At 40.9% G+C, this 16,845-nt stretch overlaps 1 protein-coding gene across 1 annotated transcript; it reads right to left on the bottom strand.

The window, feature by feature from the left end:
- Window positions 1-36: 36 nt before the first annotated feature.
- LOC134549383 (secreted frizzled-related protein 2-like) lies at window positions 37-3,385 on the bottom strand. The gene is made up of 4 exons (XM_063394929.1): window positions 3,099-3,385; window positions 2,405-2,574; window positions 1,427-1,519; window positions 37-347 (listed from the first exon to the last, which is right to left on the bottom strand). Exons 1-4 carry the CDS (start codon window positions 3,383-3,385, stop codon window positions 37-39), a joined length of 861 nt encoding a protein of 286 aa, XP_063250999.1.
- Between the last annotated feature and the right edge of the window lie 13,460 nt (window positions 3,386-16,845).

Raw genomic sequence — 16,845 nt, 5'->3', positions numbered from 1 at the left:
GTATAATCATCTTTTTACAAATAATATGATAAATATTTATAAGCATTTATGGTATCTCCACTTCTGGGTGGCCAGAGTCAGCTGGGAGTCCTTCCTCTGCCAGCGATAAATCTGTTTTACTAAAACAATGCCCTCTTCAACATTCCCCACAAGGAGATACACCATGGGACGGTGGGTTGGAGTCATCCTCTCTATGCATTTTTCATTAATTAGCAGCCACTGTTGTATCATACTCTGAGCTTCATATGGCAAGAGTGAGCCCTGGGTAATGAATTCCACCTGGCATTCAATGTTATACTCTTGGTCCTCAAATGCTGTGCTCTTCTTGGACAGCTTGACTTTCACTGCTAGGGAAAAAGGAAAAGAAAATGCAAGTCAGACCATTTCTCAAATGCAGTAAGAAACAGTACCAGTGAAAACAGCATAAGTCCTTAAAAACACGATCATAATTTATGCTGGCAGAGTATGGTGAGGCTTTTTCCATCAGAAATTTCAAACATTTTTTAAAAATAAATTTTATGCAGTAAAGGGTTTTTTACCCCATTGAATTAGGTGACTTGGAAAAATATTTTCACAAGTGTAAGTAATTTATTTTTACCATCACCATGTTATGTCAGATTTCAGGTAATTACATATTGTAAGCTGTTGCTCTTGTTCTTGTATCACAAAACTGCCCAGCAATTACCCAAGCAATTTTCCTGAAACTCACCTTGTCCATGTGTGGAATTCCCAGGCAAAAATTGCTTGCTGATACCACCCTTTCAGATATTCCCTTTTCATTCTAGGCGTCTACCTGCCCCGCTTGACTCCATCAACCCTTTTAGCATGACATTTGTCTGTATTTCTTGATCTAATTCTAGCCAAAGTCACTGAAAGTCTTTGCACTGCCATCAAAGAGCTTTCCAGGATGTCTCTAGGGCAAACTCCATTCATCACTCCAACAAGAGGATGTAATAATTCCTTTTACTGATATGATTTTGAGTCTCCTTCTCAATAAGTTAGATATCACAAAAACTCATTCATAAAAGTTGCAAAGATACACCGTATACTGGTAAAACATCAAAACTTTACTTTCAATTTAAATGCTAATAAAAGGCAAACTTGGTTATTTGGCTGCTTTTGTCAGAAATATTTTTCAAAAAGCATGTTGTAACCAACTAGACCAGAAAAGCTATTTGGTTGGAAACCAGATCATTAATAAATCTTTCATGCACAATAAATACTCCTTAGATTAGAACGAACCTATTTTAAAAACCAACCTAAAGCTAAGGTAGCAGCCAAACTCTTAATCCTTTGAAATCCCTGCAGAAACTGTCACTAATTGTAATCCTACTTTTAAAGCATTTAGAAGAGTCTCTTTAACACCAGGTACATTAGCAAGGACTTGTTAGTCTCTTTAACACCAGGTACATTAGCAAGGACTTACCAAAGTTACTATCACAGAAAACTTCAAGAACTCTTTTGTGTGTAAAGAATTCCTCCACTGCTGGGCAGGTCTGGCAGGTAGGCTTTGGTAGGACTGATAAGAAATTACAAAGACTCATTGTTATCTTTTAGACAACTTTGCTTTAATTTTCTGCTGTCAAAGCCTAGAACCCACTGCTTAACCACAGGTATGACAGACAAAATACACATCAAATACAAGGCCAGTGATAATAGGTCAACACATTTCTCTGAAAATAAGGCTAGAGATGAAAAGGAGTTTCATTTTCCATGCACATCCAGCCCTTGTTCAGACTGATCAATTATCAGTATAATAATAAAACAAATAAAGTAACAAATACAGTAAAATTTTTAACACAGCTACAGTGGGTGGTAAGGGATTAGGTGGCTGATTGTCAGTCACTCTCTGGGTTCAGCTGCACTAAGCCTGTGAATATTATGAATTTGGGTGTGCTAGCAGCAACTTAGTCTTTTCCACAGAGTTAGTAAGTGTGAGTGCATTTGAAGATTTGGACATTAATGCCAAGATAGCTCATGTTTCTTTAAGGAAAAGCAGATAAAATCATCCCGATTACCTAAGCTGATCTGAGAACCAACTTGTTGTATACATAAAAGCATCTGTGATAAGGGCCATTGATAAATCTATAAAGAGACCTCAAAACAATTCAAACGTGGTGTGCTGCTGTGTGTGTGACACTGCCCACAGGGTGCAGGGCGATAATTGCCTTCCTCCACTACCACAGCATCACTGCTGCACTGGAGGGCTGCCTGCTGCGCTGGAGGGCTGCCTGCTGCACTGGAGGGCTGCTGCAACCAGCGCTGCCAGCACTGGCACTCTGCCACCCACCTGCACTAAAGGCAGACCTGACTGCATTTACAAAATCACAGAATGTCTGGAACAATGTCCCTTGTCTCTCCTTGATTCCCAGGAACGCCACCCTCCCCCGCCCCTTGGGGCTACCTTTGTGCAGGTATTTATGGTCCTTGGCGAGCGGGGCCAGGCACATGTCCTCGTCCCCGGGGAAGCGCTCGCAGTCCAGGCTGGCGGGCCAGGGGTGCCCGCGGCAGAGCAGCACGGGGGCGCAGCTGGCACGGACAGCCACACACATGCTCCTGCAGGGATGGATGAACCTGTCGGAGGAGACACCAGGCTGAGTCAGAGAGCTCAGGACTATTGCAACAGTGATTCCTGGGCAGAGTACGTGTCTATGCTGACATTCAACATCCTTCAGTAATAATATATAATTCCAGAGGCAGCAGCTATGCAAATTATGCAAGTGGTCTGTGTATGGACTGAGCTTACAATATTTAGTTATGGTTTAAAAAATGCGTTTATGACAACCTGAGAAAAGCTTCAGTATGAGCCTGATTCTATCCACTGTAGGTGCTGCAACCCTAAAAGAATAAGAATAAAGTTCATCTGTAACAAAAGAAAACATTATATCCTTTGACAGCACCATTCATGTTCCCAAGGCAAACTAAAGTTGAAGTGGAACAAGTTTTCAGTACCTTTTTTTCTGATGAATACAAAAAAGCTAACAGAATTACTTCAGAAAAAGTGGAGATCACCTTTAGATTATGATAAACATGCATTTGATTTCATTCCTGTTCTGGCAAATAAAGGCTGGAGCTGTGTACAGTGCTGTGATACTTACGTATCTAAACAGACGGGTGCAAACAGGGAGCACAGGAACGTCCTCACGTGAGGGTGACACTCCGTGTGTACAAGGTGCTGCCAGGTGCTGGATTTTAGGATAACCTCTGCCATGCTTGTGTGTCCCATCAGGTTGGGAAGTCTCATTTCAGAGTATCCAATCTTGTGGCACATGCCCATCTCCTTGGGTATCACGACGCATTTCGTGGATAATCCAATGTCCAAGCCTGTTGCCACTCCTAGGAAACCATTCACGGCAAAAACAAATATTTTTGCAGTCAATAACATCTTCCAGTAGCTCCTGGGCTGCTGAACTGGGAGCTGGTGAACCACTCAAGTGCAGAGGCATGCTGAAAACCTTGTGGCTTTTATATCCCAAGAGCTTAATGAACTGTTGGTTATCAACTGCTTATCAAATCACTCGAGACAAGCCCAGGTCTTCCTGACTAATCAAGGGATTGTTGTGACAGCCAGGGAGGCGGAGAAAAAGTACAGATGTATGTTCCCCAAGGACACTGATTTGGAACAGCCTTTCACATGTCCCATGGTGTCAGTGGCTGCAGCGTGCTATGTAGCATATTAAATTTTGACACCTGGAAGGTTCACTGTGTGCTTTCAAAAACAAATTAAGAGAGCCCCCAGAAACTGGGCTGGGCAGACATGCTGTCTCCTGGGGCTTCTGTGTCTCCTTTATTTTCAGACACTGCTGACATTACAGAAAAAAACAGCCTAGATTGACTTATCAAGTGAAAATGTTTTGCTTGTGCTAATGGCCCATGTCTCTTCCACTGTTTTACAATGTAGAAGAGGTACTTTCTTTTGTCAAGCACTATAAAACATCTGCTATTAACCAAGTATTTTGACTAGAAATTTGGATTCCTATTCAGTGACATGCTAAAGGCCTCAACTTTATTAACTTTAACAGACACCTGAAAATACAGAATTGAATTTGTAGCACGGTTGTGACTATCAGTATTTATTTAGGAAAAAACCAGTTACACATTTTTATTATTTTGAATTAAGCTGTCTACATTTAAAAATGCTCAAATAATGCAGCATTTCAACTATTTATTAATAAATTATAATTACACTAAAGTGTATGAAAGCAAATGATACCAGATGTGCACTTTGTCTATTCCTAGCACAAAAAATGGTGTTATCACTGTTAGTACAGCTCTTCTCTATAGAGATGTTGGGAACCAATTAAGATGAAAGAGGACCTGACTAATGAACATCTTACCTATTATGAATAAAGAAGTCAGATTATGAGTTTTAAAAGCTGAAGATCTAGACAAAGCATTTTGTGGAGATTTTTTATTTGATGAAAATATTGTTTTCCAATTAGTTATGGGTTATAGTTAGTTAATTTTTATTTCCACATCTGATTTATTAGCAGAAATGTTTACCTATTAACAGTTTGTAGGTGGATCTACTGTAAAATATCTTTCTTGGATATTAGGCTAAAATAAGTCAGTTCATAATAGTGTATCATCAAATATTACTGATGCTTGATTGAAATACATTTTTTCAGAAATGACAGCTTTTTGTGCTTATAGTGAAATGTAACACACTTAGACAACGCATCACATATAATTTACAGGTATATACTTAAAGATTAGATTACCAATCCTAGCATCTCTGAAACCAAAGACAACCTTCTAGTGATTCCTCCTTAGCTGCCTTCTCTACTCTAAGCTACTAGTAAAATTACAGTATCTGTTTAAATAAGTAGGAAAAAATGACAGCATGCAAGGTTCCAGAAACTAAAAATGTATTTAAAACAACTGTCAGTTTTCCTTCTCATGCTTGCCAGAACAGTGTTTTTTTCCCAGCAAATGTGGTTTCTCTGTATCCATTATCTCACCTCAAAGCACAGGAGCTGAATACCTAAGCAGGCTGACTTAGGCCTGGTGATAGCTTCCCTTTGACAGGTGCTCCAAGTATTTCTTAATAAGTCAGAGCCTTCAGTAAAAGTCCCATCCTTGCTAAATCTCTGCAAGTATGTCTGCAGGCCACACTTCCACACAGCTGCTCTTGCTAACATTTTGCAGTGAAACAACTTCACAAAGTTGCTTAACTCAAGGAGAGGCAGGTCCAGGCCAAGCAAACTGTGCAGCCGTTCATCTTGTAATTTTATGAAATTAATCAAATTCCTCTCTGTCTCCAGTGATACTCTTCTGTAATACTTCTCTCATCTGATTGCTATCTGAAAGTAGGAGGCTTTCAGATAGCAAAGATCTCTGGTGAAAGAAACCTTTCTCTTGCATGTGGAATGCGGTATTACATGCAGATTTCTAAATGGTATAAAACATAGAGTAAGCAAGAGCATTTGGTCTCTCAACTATTCAGATGTTTTTCTCTGTGTTTTTCTCAGTGACTGTCTCTCAACCTGCAAGAAAACCTGATTCATCTTAAAACCCAGCTCAGCGTTGTTACTGCAGCTCCTGAGGGGTTGCTGCTCTCCGGCTGTGCCCTTGGTGCTGCTCTGCAGCAGGAGGTTGCTGTGCCCTTCCTGCTGCCTGAACCAGCCCATGCCAGGCTGTGCTGAGCTCTGGCTATACCCAAACCTTGTGTGCTGCCCTGTGAGCCACTGGGGCTGATTTGAGAGGGCCCCTGGGTCACAACTGATGGACAGAACAAAAGCAAGAAGGAATAAATGAGAGCCTGTGAGACAAAGAGCCTCTAATAAGAGCTAATACCTATCCTGGCAAACTTAGTCTCCATAGGAACTGTCTTAGAAATAAATAATTGTGTATCTCTGCGTCAGTTTCCTGCCAGGCTTCCCAGGGAGTAGGTCATTTATGAGCCACTACAGAGCTGTGCTTTAAAGTTTCTTTTAGCCTCTTAGAGGCATCCAGCTATCTTTTGATGCTTTGCTTTATGAAAGCTGACTTTTGGTAGACTCAAGGGCTGAAGTATTGTCACCAGTTTCAAGAGAAAAATGTGCCTAAAAGCCTTTGCTGGACACCCATGACTGTACTGGGTCCAAGGGTGGTTCTGAAGTGAGATCATTATCCATAATTCAGTGATTTTTGATAGCCATCTTCTGTCAGAAAAGAAAATAATTTATGGGATTTTCTGATTCTCTTCTGGAAGTGACTTGGTTCAAGTGGGTCAAATTCCTTACCCTTTGCTATTTTCAGTGTCATAATTTATTTAGGAATTTACCAATTTGACATCCTTTTCACCACACTCCTGGATCACTTTTAAGTAAGGGACAGTGCTTCTGTTCAGGCTCAATTATTTTGATGTTCTTCATGAGCAGATGTTACCTTTGAGCTTGGTTTGACAGCAAGCCTTTAATTTTTAGCAGGAATCTTGCAGAACAGTTATTAAAAGTGAGCATGCAGAGTAGATTGCCACTGGTTGGAGAGTGTTATAGGTCAGCAGATGTTGGCAGAAGCATAACCTGCAGCACTCATGTTGCCGTGCTGTAGATTCTCCTTTTTTTTTTTTTTTTGCAAACACTCAGCTGCCCATTTCATGCTGGGGAAAAAAATCAAGCAAATATACACACAGATTGATTTTTTGAACAGAGTAACCTGTTTTACTGTTGCCACACTAGCTAAACATTCAGACTGCACAAAAACTGGTGGCTCAGTATTTCTGTCTGTAGAGGGTGCTTGAACAGAGACTGACTAAAGTGAAAAAAAGGATTAGTTTAACAAACTATCACGGCAATTACAGTGCCTGCCTACAGTTAGAGATCTCAAAATCTGAAGTCCAGCTACTGCTCTTTGAGACTTCTGAAGAAAGCTGTGCGGTGGTTCCCTTAGGCACAGGCTGTATTTATTGTTCCTGGATATGAGCGAGGGCCACCTGCTGATGGAGCGTGATAAGAGGAGCAGTGGCTGCAGGCTGCTCCCTGCCCACCTCTGTGTCCTCTCCTTTGACTGTTACCAGGGAGACAGACAGAGATTAACCAGGAGCCACCCATCAGAGCCCAGGAAGGAACAGGATTGAAATTTTCTTCAAAGAAAGCAGGGGGTTAAGAGCAAATTTGCAGATGTAGGGATTTTTGGTTTTAATCTAAACATTTATTGCAATATTTGGCTGGAGTAATTTTTAACTGGAGTCAGTTGCAGAGATGCAAGGCTCCCAGACAAAGATCAAAGCTTGTAACCATGCAAGAAGGCAGGGGAGAAGTGCTCCTTGCTCTGATGAAAGCTTTGCTGGACTAACATCTGCAGTGCAGGATTTACTTCATAACATTTCCTTTGCTTTATTAAAAAGATAATTAGGCCACATGTGGTATCTGTAAAATAGCAGAGATGGAATCATGGATGCCCTTGAATGCCTTTGAAAAGGCCTCATTAATTTATTTGTCACAATGGCTTTAGCATTGGTTCAATTTTTAAAGGACAGAGATACTGTATTTCCTTATAAATCTGTAATGGAAATTGTTACAGGCTCACTGCATTGGCATGCTCAGTGCTGCCCTTTTTACTGTCAGCTGATTAACTGAAAGTTTATTTTAACTGTGAAAGAGAAATTTCATGCTTTGTGTGACCCAAACTTACTTTCTTAGTCTGCCACATTTCTTCTGGAAGCTTTAACCCTGCTGCACTGTACTCCTGCACACACAGATTGTCCTGGTTAACAGTGATGGGGGATGCTGGGGTTAAACATGTTCAAATATGAAGTGTTCGGATGCTACAGGAGCGGGGAGAGGGCATGTAAATACCCACACAGGTCCCAGGAGCATCACACAAAGCACAAGGGTGCTGAATACTATACAAAAACTGGGTAAATAGCATTTTCTAAGTAGGCCAAGTCAGTCAGGGCCAAAGCAAGGACACGTGAAGATGAGGTGACTTGCTAACCAGCTAGCAGCTCATGTAGGCATACAAATCTGAGCTTTGACATTACAATGTTCATTGATCCATTCTGCTTTTGGAGGTCCTGCCCAGCGATATTTTGTCAGTGCAGAGCAGGACAATTTGTGTGAAGTGATTTGAGAGGAAGAAGTGAAATCCAGTACTGACTTACTAGTGGCACACTCACAAAATTGCATTTAGGCCATGTCCTGTGTGCTGCATGTCAAGGCCTTATAGTGAACACCACATTGGTTAAATGCTGTGTGAAGCTGTTTGCTTTCAAGGTGGCTGAAATAGGAAAGAAATGCTGGCACAGTTGTTTTTAAGAAAGTGGATTTTTGTTTTTCAGCCATAAAAACTGTGGCAAAACCACAAATCAATAGTGTTGTTGGTTTTGCTCCAGGGGTAAGCAAATTCCAAATAATGGCTTTCAGGTGGGAGCAAAATACAGACTGTCTGAATTTAGGATTTTACACTATTGATCATATACTAGATGAGCACCTTCCACAAACAGCCAGCAGTAATAGCAGTTCTTCTCTGTTGTCCCCCAGGTAAAAAATTAAATGTTTTAGGGTATTTTTATTCCTTTATTGGTATTGGTTTGCTGCTTTGGTTAATATCTTTCTTTTTAGTCTTGAATCGGTTTTACTGGATTTCAGTTTCATTTCGCTCTGATTTAATTTTGTGAAAGGACTATTTGACTAATGGAGTATCATGTATTTCAGGCACAATTTCTGACACTGAAAAGCTCCTCTTTTCTTTTAGACTTAAGCTGCTTTTGCAGTCTTTTGGGTTGATGCTGGTTTTCCCTCTATCAAGTGTCTATCCTAGCTGAGTCCCGGCATGTATTGTCAGTCACTAACAGCTCCAAATGAAATAAAAAGTTAAACACGGAGCTCACTGAATTGTTTCTAAACTGTGAACATAAAGGAACACAAGTAGACTCGAACTCTCATAGGGAGACAGGGCAACAGCTGTTTGGGCGACAAGTAAACATTACATACCAGCTATTTGTAGTCCATTGAGAAAGTAAACATCGTCACCTTGTCTACTCCCCCTCCCCGATTCTGTCTTTGTCTGTGGTCTGTAGCCAACCAGTGATCATCAAGATAAGACAGAAACACATTGAGTCTTGAAACCCGGGTCTGGCTTCTAGCTGCCGCTGGAGATAGCTCTATCAGTTAAACAATGAGACCCCGGGAGAGTGCCCTGCTGACTCCAGCACGCCTGCAGCCCGGCCCTTTTAAGTCGCTTGGCAGTATTTCGCATTTAACTCCTCTGTACTCCAGCCACCCGCAGGAAATGCTCTGGGCATCTGACGTTGTTCACAAGACACGGCAGGCCAGGCTTGATTCACCTTAACACCACGGGAAGCAGCAGACCTGCAGCTCCTGTTTAAAAGGCAAACTTCAGCCTAAATGCTTTGTTGAATAAACAAAATTTAAATAATTTTTGTGACGTTTCACAAATACACAGATGTGCTTCAAATAATTGAATTAGATATTATGGTCAAATCATCTCTAAGCAAGATTACCCCTGGTATTTGCGTAATTTTTTTCTTGAATAATGTAGATATATAAAATTATTCATAGATTCATAACATCATTTAAGTTGGAAAAGACTTTTAAGACCACCAAGTCCAGCCATAAACCTAACCCTGTGAAGTCCCACTACACCACATCCCTAAATGCCACATCTACCTGTCTTTTGAATGCTCCCAGGGAACGTGACTCAACCACTTCCCTGGGCAGACTATTGCAATACTTGATAACTCTTTCCATGAAGACATATTTCCTCATATTCAGAGTAAATCTACTCTGGCACACCTTGATGGTAAAATGTAATCTCATTCCAGACACTGAATATATATTTAAATCTAAATAATCAAAGTAAAAGTTCCCATTGCAAATATTCTTGGTGAAACCAAAGGCTTGTCAAGAAATAGTCAAAGTTACACCCTGGACATGAATTTGAGCTTCTGATCATTAGAATCCTGGCAGGTTTTTTTTTTGTTGTTGTTGTTTTTTGTAACAAACTTCTGTCCAAACCAGGATTTATATTGTTTTTAAGACTGTAGAATGGAATTCTAAAATTTCAAAAAGAAAAGATATTTTCTTGATATAGCCTAGCTTTAGGGTTCTATATTAGTGTAGTTTTGGAAAGAGATTTATTATTTTGGGCTTTCTGACTAAAAACATTTGGAAAAATTTTAATTCAAGTACAGAAATGTGTACTAAACTTTATTCAAAAAAAATACTTGTGTCCTGAACTGTAATGTGTATATAGACAATATTCAAAAACTTCTTGGGATTCCGAGAAAATATATTTTGCACTGTGGCAATTACAAATTACAAGAGTAACTGCTTCACAGATCGGTGTGTCCATTCTTAGGATATGGTATATAATTTTTACCTGACAGCTATACAAATATTTGATGGGAATAGTTCTTTTCTGTTCTGCACCATGAACTATGTGCTCAAAGGCTAAGGATGACTCACTGACAGTGTGGATTTCCTTTTTTCACTTTCCTTATTTTAGACATTACCTTACCCACACCTTTTGGACAAGGATGACCACAAAAGGGAGCCTTTTGAAGTATTTAAGGCATCTTCCTATCCTGACAAAAGACACAATTGCTATTGCAGCTGCCATTAATCTACTTTTTTTCAGTATTCCTCATATACCAAGGAACTCAAAACGTTTTTCAAGGTTCAATGAATGAACCTTATGTGTAACCCGTTTTGATTACAAATGCTTAGCCAAATCACACCTCGTTGTGAGGAGTAAAGAATCTGAGAGACAGCAGGAGCACAGCACTGTGGCAGACAACTGCATGCCAGGCATTCAGTGGACCATCATAGGCAGGTCTAGATTTCAAATGGGATTAAGGCTTCACAGACACTGTTTTTTTGATTTGAACCTTTATGATTTTCTCTCTGTTATCATCTGGGGATGGTATCTCTGTAAATACTAAGCCTTTTTGTCTGTCTGAGAAGACATCTAGAACAGTTTTGTAAAAGTAAGTGGACTCTGCAACTTGTATTCTTATTAAATCTTTTTATATGCACTTTAATGGTGCCTTCCTGTAACACTGATGCTGGGCCTGAAAAATCTGTAAAACCTCAGCAAATGTTCCTATAAGGAAGGTTCATATTGCCACAACCACTGCCACAGCAGGCCTGAGAGTTATAGAATCAGCCACTTCATGCCCTCCCTTCTGTTTTGTGGGACAGCCCCATAGCATTTATGAAAGGCTTTAAATTCTCTGCAAAGTGAGAGAATTCAATTTGAAAAAAACAAAAACAAAACAAACCAACCAACCAAACAAACAAACAAAAAACCCAGAAAACCAAAAACCAAACAAACCATATATCAGTCTTTGAAGAGAAAGCATAGGTGCAATGTGCTATACAAAAAGATAGGGAAGAAAAAATATCTTTTCTTTCTCTGAGTCTTGGGGTAGATGGCAGGCTCCTTCTTTCTCTGTGATGGCTTATGTTGCACAGTTGCCTCTGTTGACATCAAAGACATTTGGTTTCTATTACCCTATCTTGAAGAGAAATTCACTGATAAAGGAGTCTCCACCCTAATGATTAAACTCTATTTGGATTTCAATACCTGGGCAGAGCCTCTGAGCCAGCAGGCCAGGATTAGAGGGTCTGAGACTTCAGACCTCAGCGCCCATTTGCTAATCTGGGTGCAGACTGTGAGGCCTGCCTGTGAAATGTTATGTCACTTGGTCTTCACAGCCCTTTACCTTCATTTCAGGACAACCGTTTTCTTCCTGGAGCTTCCTGGGAAGTGAAATGGGTGAATCTATCCTCAATAGTTACACAACAAGAAAAGCTGAGTAAATAAGAAAAAAATGTAGAGCAATCATTTAGAAATAGCTCAAAATCAGACAGTACCTAAATGAGCTCTAAAACTATGGTTTACTTCTAATTAGTATATGAAGCTCAGGGAGGCACAGCCGGAGAAATAATTAAATTGACAATAGGCAGGAGAGGCTGATGTTTCTTTTGGTCTTAGGATCCATTTTCATTCTCTAAATAGCACTAAGGGTTTCATGCTGGTTGCAGTGACCAAAGATTGCTAACTGTCTCCACAAGAGGCTCCTTTCATTATGGAAACCATAGAGAAGCAAATAGTTCAGAGAGGAAGGTATTTTAAAATTAGACTGGAGCATCCAGAGAAAAAGGATTTCTGATTGCAGCTCTTGTTTCACACCATAAAAGGTGCATGTTTGCCTGACAGCTTCCTCAGCTTTTTTCCTTTGCTCTTATATGTGTCTGATAAAGGTGATAAAAGCTATTGCCACTCCCCATTAGCCTTGTTATATCTACATTTCTACTACAGCATTATAATGTTAAATGTATTGGGACAGGAGACCTTTGAATTGTTTGTGAGAGAGAAAATTGGAAATTTTAGAAACATCCAGAGAAAATGCTATGTGTTTCTCTTCATGCTGAGTAGCATTTTTCTCCCTGATATTCTAGCAAAATGAAACAGAGGTACTGGAGTTACTGACAGGTTCTGTACCTAAGGAAGGCAAAGACAGTTTCCATAATCCATGACTATACCCTGGAAGGCAATATTCTGCCTGTCTGCTTATGCTGAGTGTTAGAATACATCCTATTGATGTCAGTGTTTTATGGCAGACCTTTGAGACAAAAGGTGGCCAACATACACAGAGCACTCTTTCACTCTTTTTGGTGAATTATCTTCCACAACATTCTATAAAATATTTGATTTTGGTCCATGATGTTGGAAAAGCATTCAGTATGGGAGGTACTTTCCCTGCCATAGAGTTGGCTCAATAAAGCAACCTCATCCTGATATCTTGGCTTCAGCAAGGGATGCTGCAGATGTATATGCTACTCTTTAAAGGGAACAAACAGCTTCTGTCCCTGTGCTTCCTGAAGTCCTTACACAGCAATTCTGTCCCAACACTCCAGTGGGAGAAGCCAGCTTGGGTCCATGGCCACAGGTGAGGACATTCACTTGGCTACTTCTTTCTTTGAGGATTAGCTGTATTTGATTTTCTTGCTTGAGTAGATAAAACTAACACAGAAATTTGAAGGGAATTATTTTTTTTAATTCTGCCTACTTCCAAGTTTTCATTTTTCTCCTTTCCAAGAGAAAAAGACCATTTGTGGTAGAGGCCCTTCACAACCGGCCCTACTGTCACGCCCATGTTTCCTAAGGCCTAACCTTTCCAGACATGAAGAGAGAGACTGAGTCTTCTTTAAAACTCCTAGCTGATCACAGAGGATGTATGAACCAGCTGATGATGTTGAACACCATATTAGAGAAGATTTTATTAACCCTAAGGGAGCCCTCAGGCATCCACTGGTACGAATTTGATACATTAAGGCAAGCCAGTGTGCAGGACACAGCAATGCTCTGCTTGCTCAGCTCAGCTCTCCAGCCGTTCCTGAGCATTTTCTCATGCTTACCCCACTGCTAAGATCTGAGGTTACAGCATAAAGGGAATTCTCCCTGCACATAAATAATTTATGTCTCAAATTACTCTAATGATACCAAACACTAGTTACGGAAAGCAATTCAAAAGCTGGAAGACATGCAGCAAGTTCATAACATTAATCATATCAAATCCAGGTGATCAAAACCACTAATCCAGCCATAAAGCATAAGAGGCCATAAAACCCACTGAGAAACCTAAGGAAACATAGTTAATGTTCTGTTTTAAAGACTTGCAATGGCAATACTGAGTAGAAAAAGTAGTTATAATTATAGTGAGCTGTTCATTAAAAGAATCACACTAGTTTCATTGAGTCTCCAAATATTCTCACATTTTTGTATAGCTATAGTTTCACATCTGTTCTGAAAAATTCAGTAACCTGAATGCAAAGCATTACCAGAGTGCTTGAAAGCCATATGGGGAGTCATGTTTGAAGTCTGTGAGGTGACACGAGACCTAGAGTTTGTATGTGTGCCTGGTGACTTAGCTCTCCCACTCTGCCAGCAGGCAGTACTTGAGCTCAGTGTTCACAGAATTCTCACTGCTGTGGTTTTACTTTTCTGATGAATCTGATTGTTTATTTACAATATTAGTAATGCCTTCAGAAAGCTCCTTGCATCGTATTTTCTTTCTTTAAAGGAAATTTGTGCTCTCTTGCAGTAATTTTCTTTCCCCTCTCATTACCTTATGCACAAATGCATCATGTGTGAAAAATTTCATCAATGATGTTGTTGTGACAGTCCAAATGGAGACTCACAGCAACTTACAGCAGCTTTGCCAATGGCACAGAAATATGTATTCATTCCATTTATTGTGGAGCACTGCCAACAAATCTTTTCAACTTGACCCTAATTTAAGGTCAGCCATGTATCTAGGTCAGGGCAGATGGCAGGGGGCAAGCGGGGACAGCCAGCCCTGGGTGTAGGGCGCCTCCCTGGGGCTGGGGACAGGCCAGACTGGCACATCAGCCCGCGAGTAGAGCTGGTTTGGTGCGATCCCTGGCTGGGGACACGGCTGCGGGGTGGTGAGGAGCAGCTCCAGCAGGGCAAGGCAGGAGCCTCTGCTGGAAGCAGCTCCCCCCATCAGGGTTTGCCCCCACAGTGCCTGGGAGCCTCCCCCCAAGGCCACTATGGGGAAGGGGCCACCCTTGGCTGCGGTGGCTCTGAGCTGGCCCCCAGTCCCAGCAGCCCAAGCTTGGTGACCTCCTGCAGATGCTCTCAAACCCCTTAGAGCAGAGCTCACCATCAGGCTTTCCCAAACAACTACCTCACAAAGGCTGCTTTGTTACTCTTTTAGGGCTGGAGAAAACAGACAAGAGATGACAGCCACATGCACTCATCAGTTTGGCTGAGCAGTTTTCCAAGCACTGTTGGCTCTGTGGCCATGTCAGTGCTAGTAAATGAACCATGCCTGCAGCACTTTGCTTTAGAGAAAACTAGAGTGAATGTTTCTCTGAATACATTTCTCGGCTGTATTTTTTCTCCTTACCGTAGTGCACTACCATTTTTACGAAAAAGAAAAGTCAAACTTGGCTCAAACCCAAAAATGTAAGGAGTTACACAGGAACAGCAAAATGTCTGAGCACATGCCAAGGTGGTACTACTTGGCAGCAGGAACTATCATGTATAAATGGGACTTGAAAAACCCCTAAAAAAAAAGCTGCCATGGCCCAGGCCCCCATGGACTAAATGCCCATGGTTTTCCAAGCAGTACAATTCTACTATTATCAGCTGTGATATAAAAATGTTATAGTGAACTTCCCACAAGTATCAGACTGAAGTGGATTAGGTGTTGGTATTACAAGTATCACTCTGACGGGAGCCTCACTGCTGCTGGCACCATGGAAACACAGCAAGAGACTTTACCTGATCCCCAGGAGCGTGTGCTCCCAGGACATTGCGTGGCAAAACCAAGAAGCAAATTCTCAAACAGGACCTGAGCAATTCCTTTCCTTGCATTTCATTTGTTTCACCAGCAGTCTATTTTGCTTCTCAAAGGTAACTGCAAACTCAAAATACTCCAATGAAAGGTGTAAGAGCTGCATGCCTGGATCACTCTAACACCGCTGGGAAATGCACCTCATTGCTTACTCATGAAGCAGACCACAAACTAGAAAACTCCTGGTTGGAAAAATAACGAGGTTAAACATAAAAGAGCTCCCATTACAGAGTAAACCAGCAGCAGACAAAAATGATGAATCATTTAAAACACTTTCCTTGTCCCCACTCACCTCCTTGTGGGATACTGCTCCTGGTAGCTAAAAAGCATACATCAGTCCCATGCCTCGGAGCTGCAGGTGGTTGCTAGGTGAAAATGCAGTTTTCAGATGTTATTATTCCACAGGCTGCAAATGATCTGTGCACAAGAGCCGGTCATTAAGTGGTACTCCGAAGTTTCAAAGAGTGTCTGTATGATGGAAGTCCTCCTCCCTTGATCTTTCTCCAACTCGGGCTTCTGAATTCTTATGAAAGACTTAGGAGGAGATTTTAAGTGCTGCTGTGCATGAAACTGCTTCTGGTATTGTTTGGCTTATACAACCTGTTGCCACCAGCATATGCAGGAGATGAAGAATTAATCAGCAGAGATAGCAGCTGTTTTGAGCCCCTATTCTTTTCTGTGGTCCCTGCAGGGACTGTCAAAATGCATGGCTATTTTATACCAAGATCCAGTGAATGACAGCATCTAACAGAGGCCTCATTCTTTGAGAACCTTAGCTGTAACAGACCAGGAGGATCTGCCATTCACATTTGAACAGCAGATCAGAAAGGAGGAAACTCAAAGACTCCCACCCAGCTCATATGCCCAGGAGTTCCCAATCAAGAACAAAGTGCACCTTCTGAGCACATTTTGCAGGACACATTAGCATGCAGCTCAGTGATATCCTATTTAAAAAATAAAATAATCAAGAAAGGAAGTTGTGAACCACATCTAGCCCACACTAACACATTATTAAAATTCAACATTTGGTGACTCTTTAATGCAACAAAGGCTAATACTTAAAAGGGACAATCTTGCTCTAAAATAGTCAGGGAGCATGTGAGCCCCATACATCCTATTGGAACTCTGTTAACTCAAACTTCCCTGTCCAGCTTAAAGATATATATCCTTGATGTCCATCAGTCTGACTTTGGCTTTTAAAATCAAGCTCAGAAATGCAACTGCATTTAAGAACCAAAATCCTGTCCTTCAGAACAAAGCAGAGATGTCTAGTAAAATTCAAGAGGCTGTTAAAAATAGTTTGGTGGCAGTAGTACAGTTAGATTAGCTCTGTGGCAACTCTAGGTCAGAAAATGGGAGAAAGATTAGCATCTGTGGTCCAAAAGAAATTATATCAGCAGCTAATATTACATGAAATGTACCTACAATACTAGTTTCATACAGATCCATTTACTGAAAATAATATTTTCAGTACTGGTTATACATCTGGGGAAAACAAGACCATTACTGTG

The sequence above is a fragment of the Prinia subflava genome, chromosome 4 (assembly GCF_021018805.1).
Source record: "Prinia subflava isolate CZ2003 ecotype Zambia chromosome 4, Cam_Psub_1.2, whole genome shotgun sequence".
Taxonomy (NCBI): domain Eukaryota; kingdom Metazoa; phylum Chordata; class Aves; order Passeriformes; family Cisticolidae; genus Prinia; species Prinia subflava.
The sequence above is the reverse complement of the archived record's forward strand: the minus strand, read 5'-3'. Positions and strand labels throughout refer to the sequence as shown.

Bases quoted from the DNA above. Each gene is read 5' to 3' on its own strand.
- LOC134549383 (XM_063394929.1), bottom strand. From the start codon at position 3,385: ATGTTATTGACTGCAAAAATATTTGTTTTTGCCGTGAATGGTTTCCTA. The intron at 2,575-3,098 runs GTAAGTATCACA...CTCCTCCGACAG, and splicing joins GCACCCGTCTGTTTAGATAC to GTTCATCCATCCCTGCAGGA. The intron at 348-1,426 runs GTAAGTCCTTGC...CTTTTTCCCTAG, and splicing joins TTTCTGTGATAGTAACTTTG to CAGTGAAAGTCAAGCTGTCC.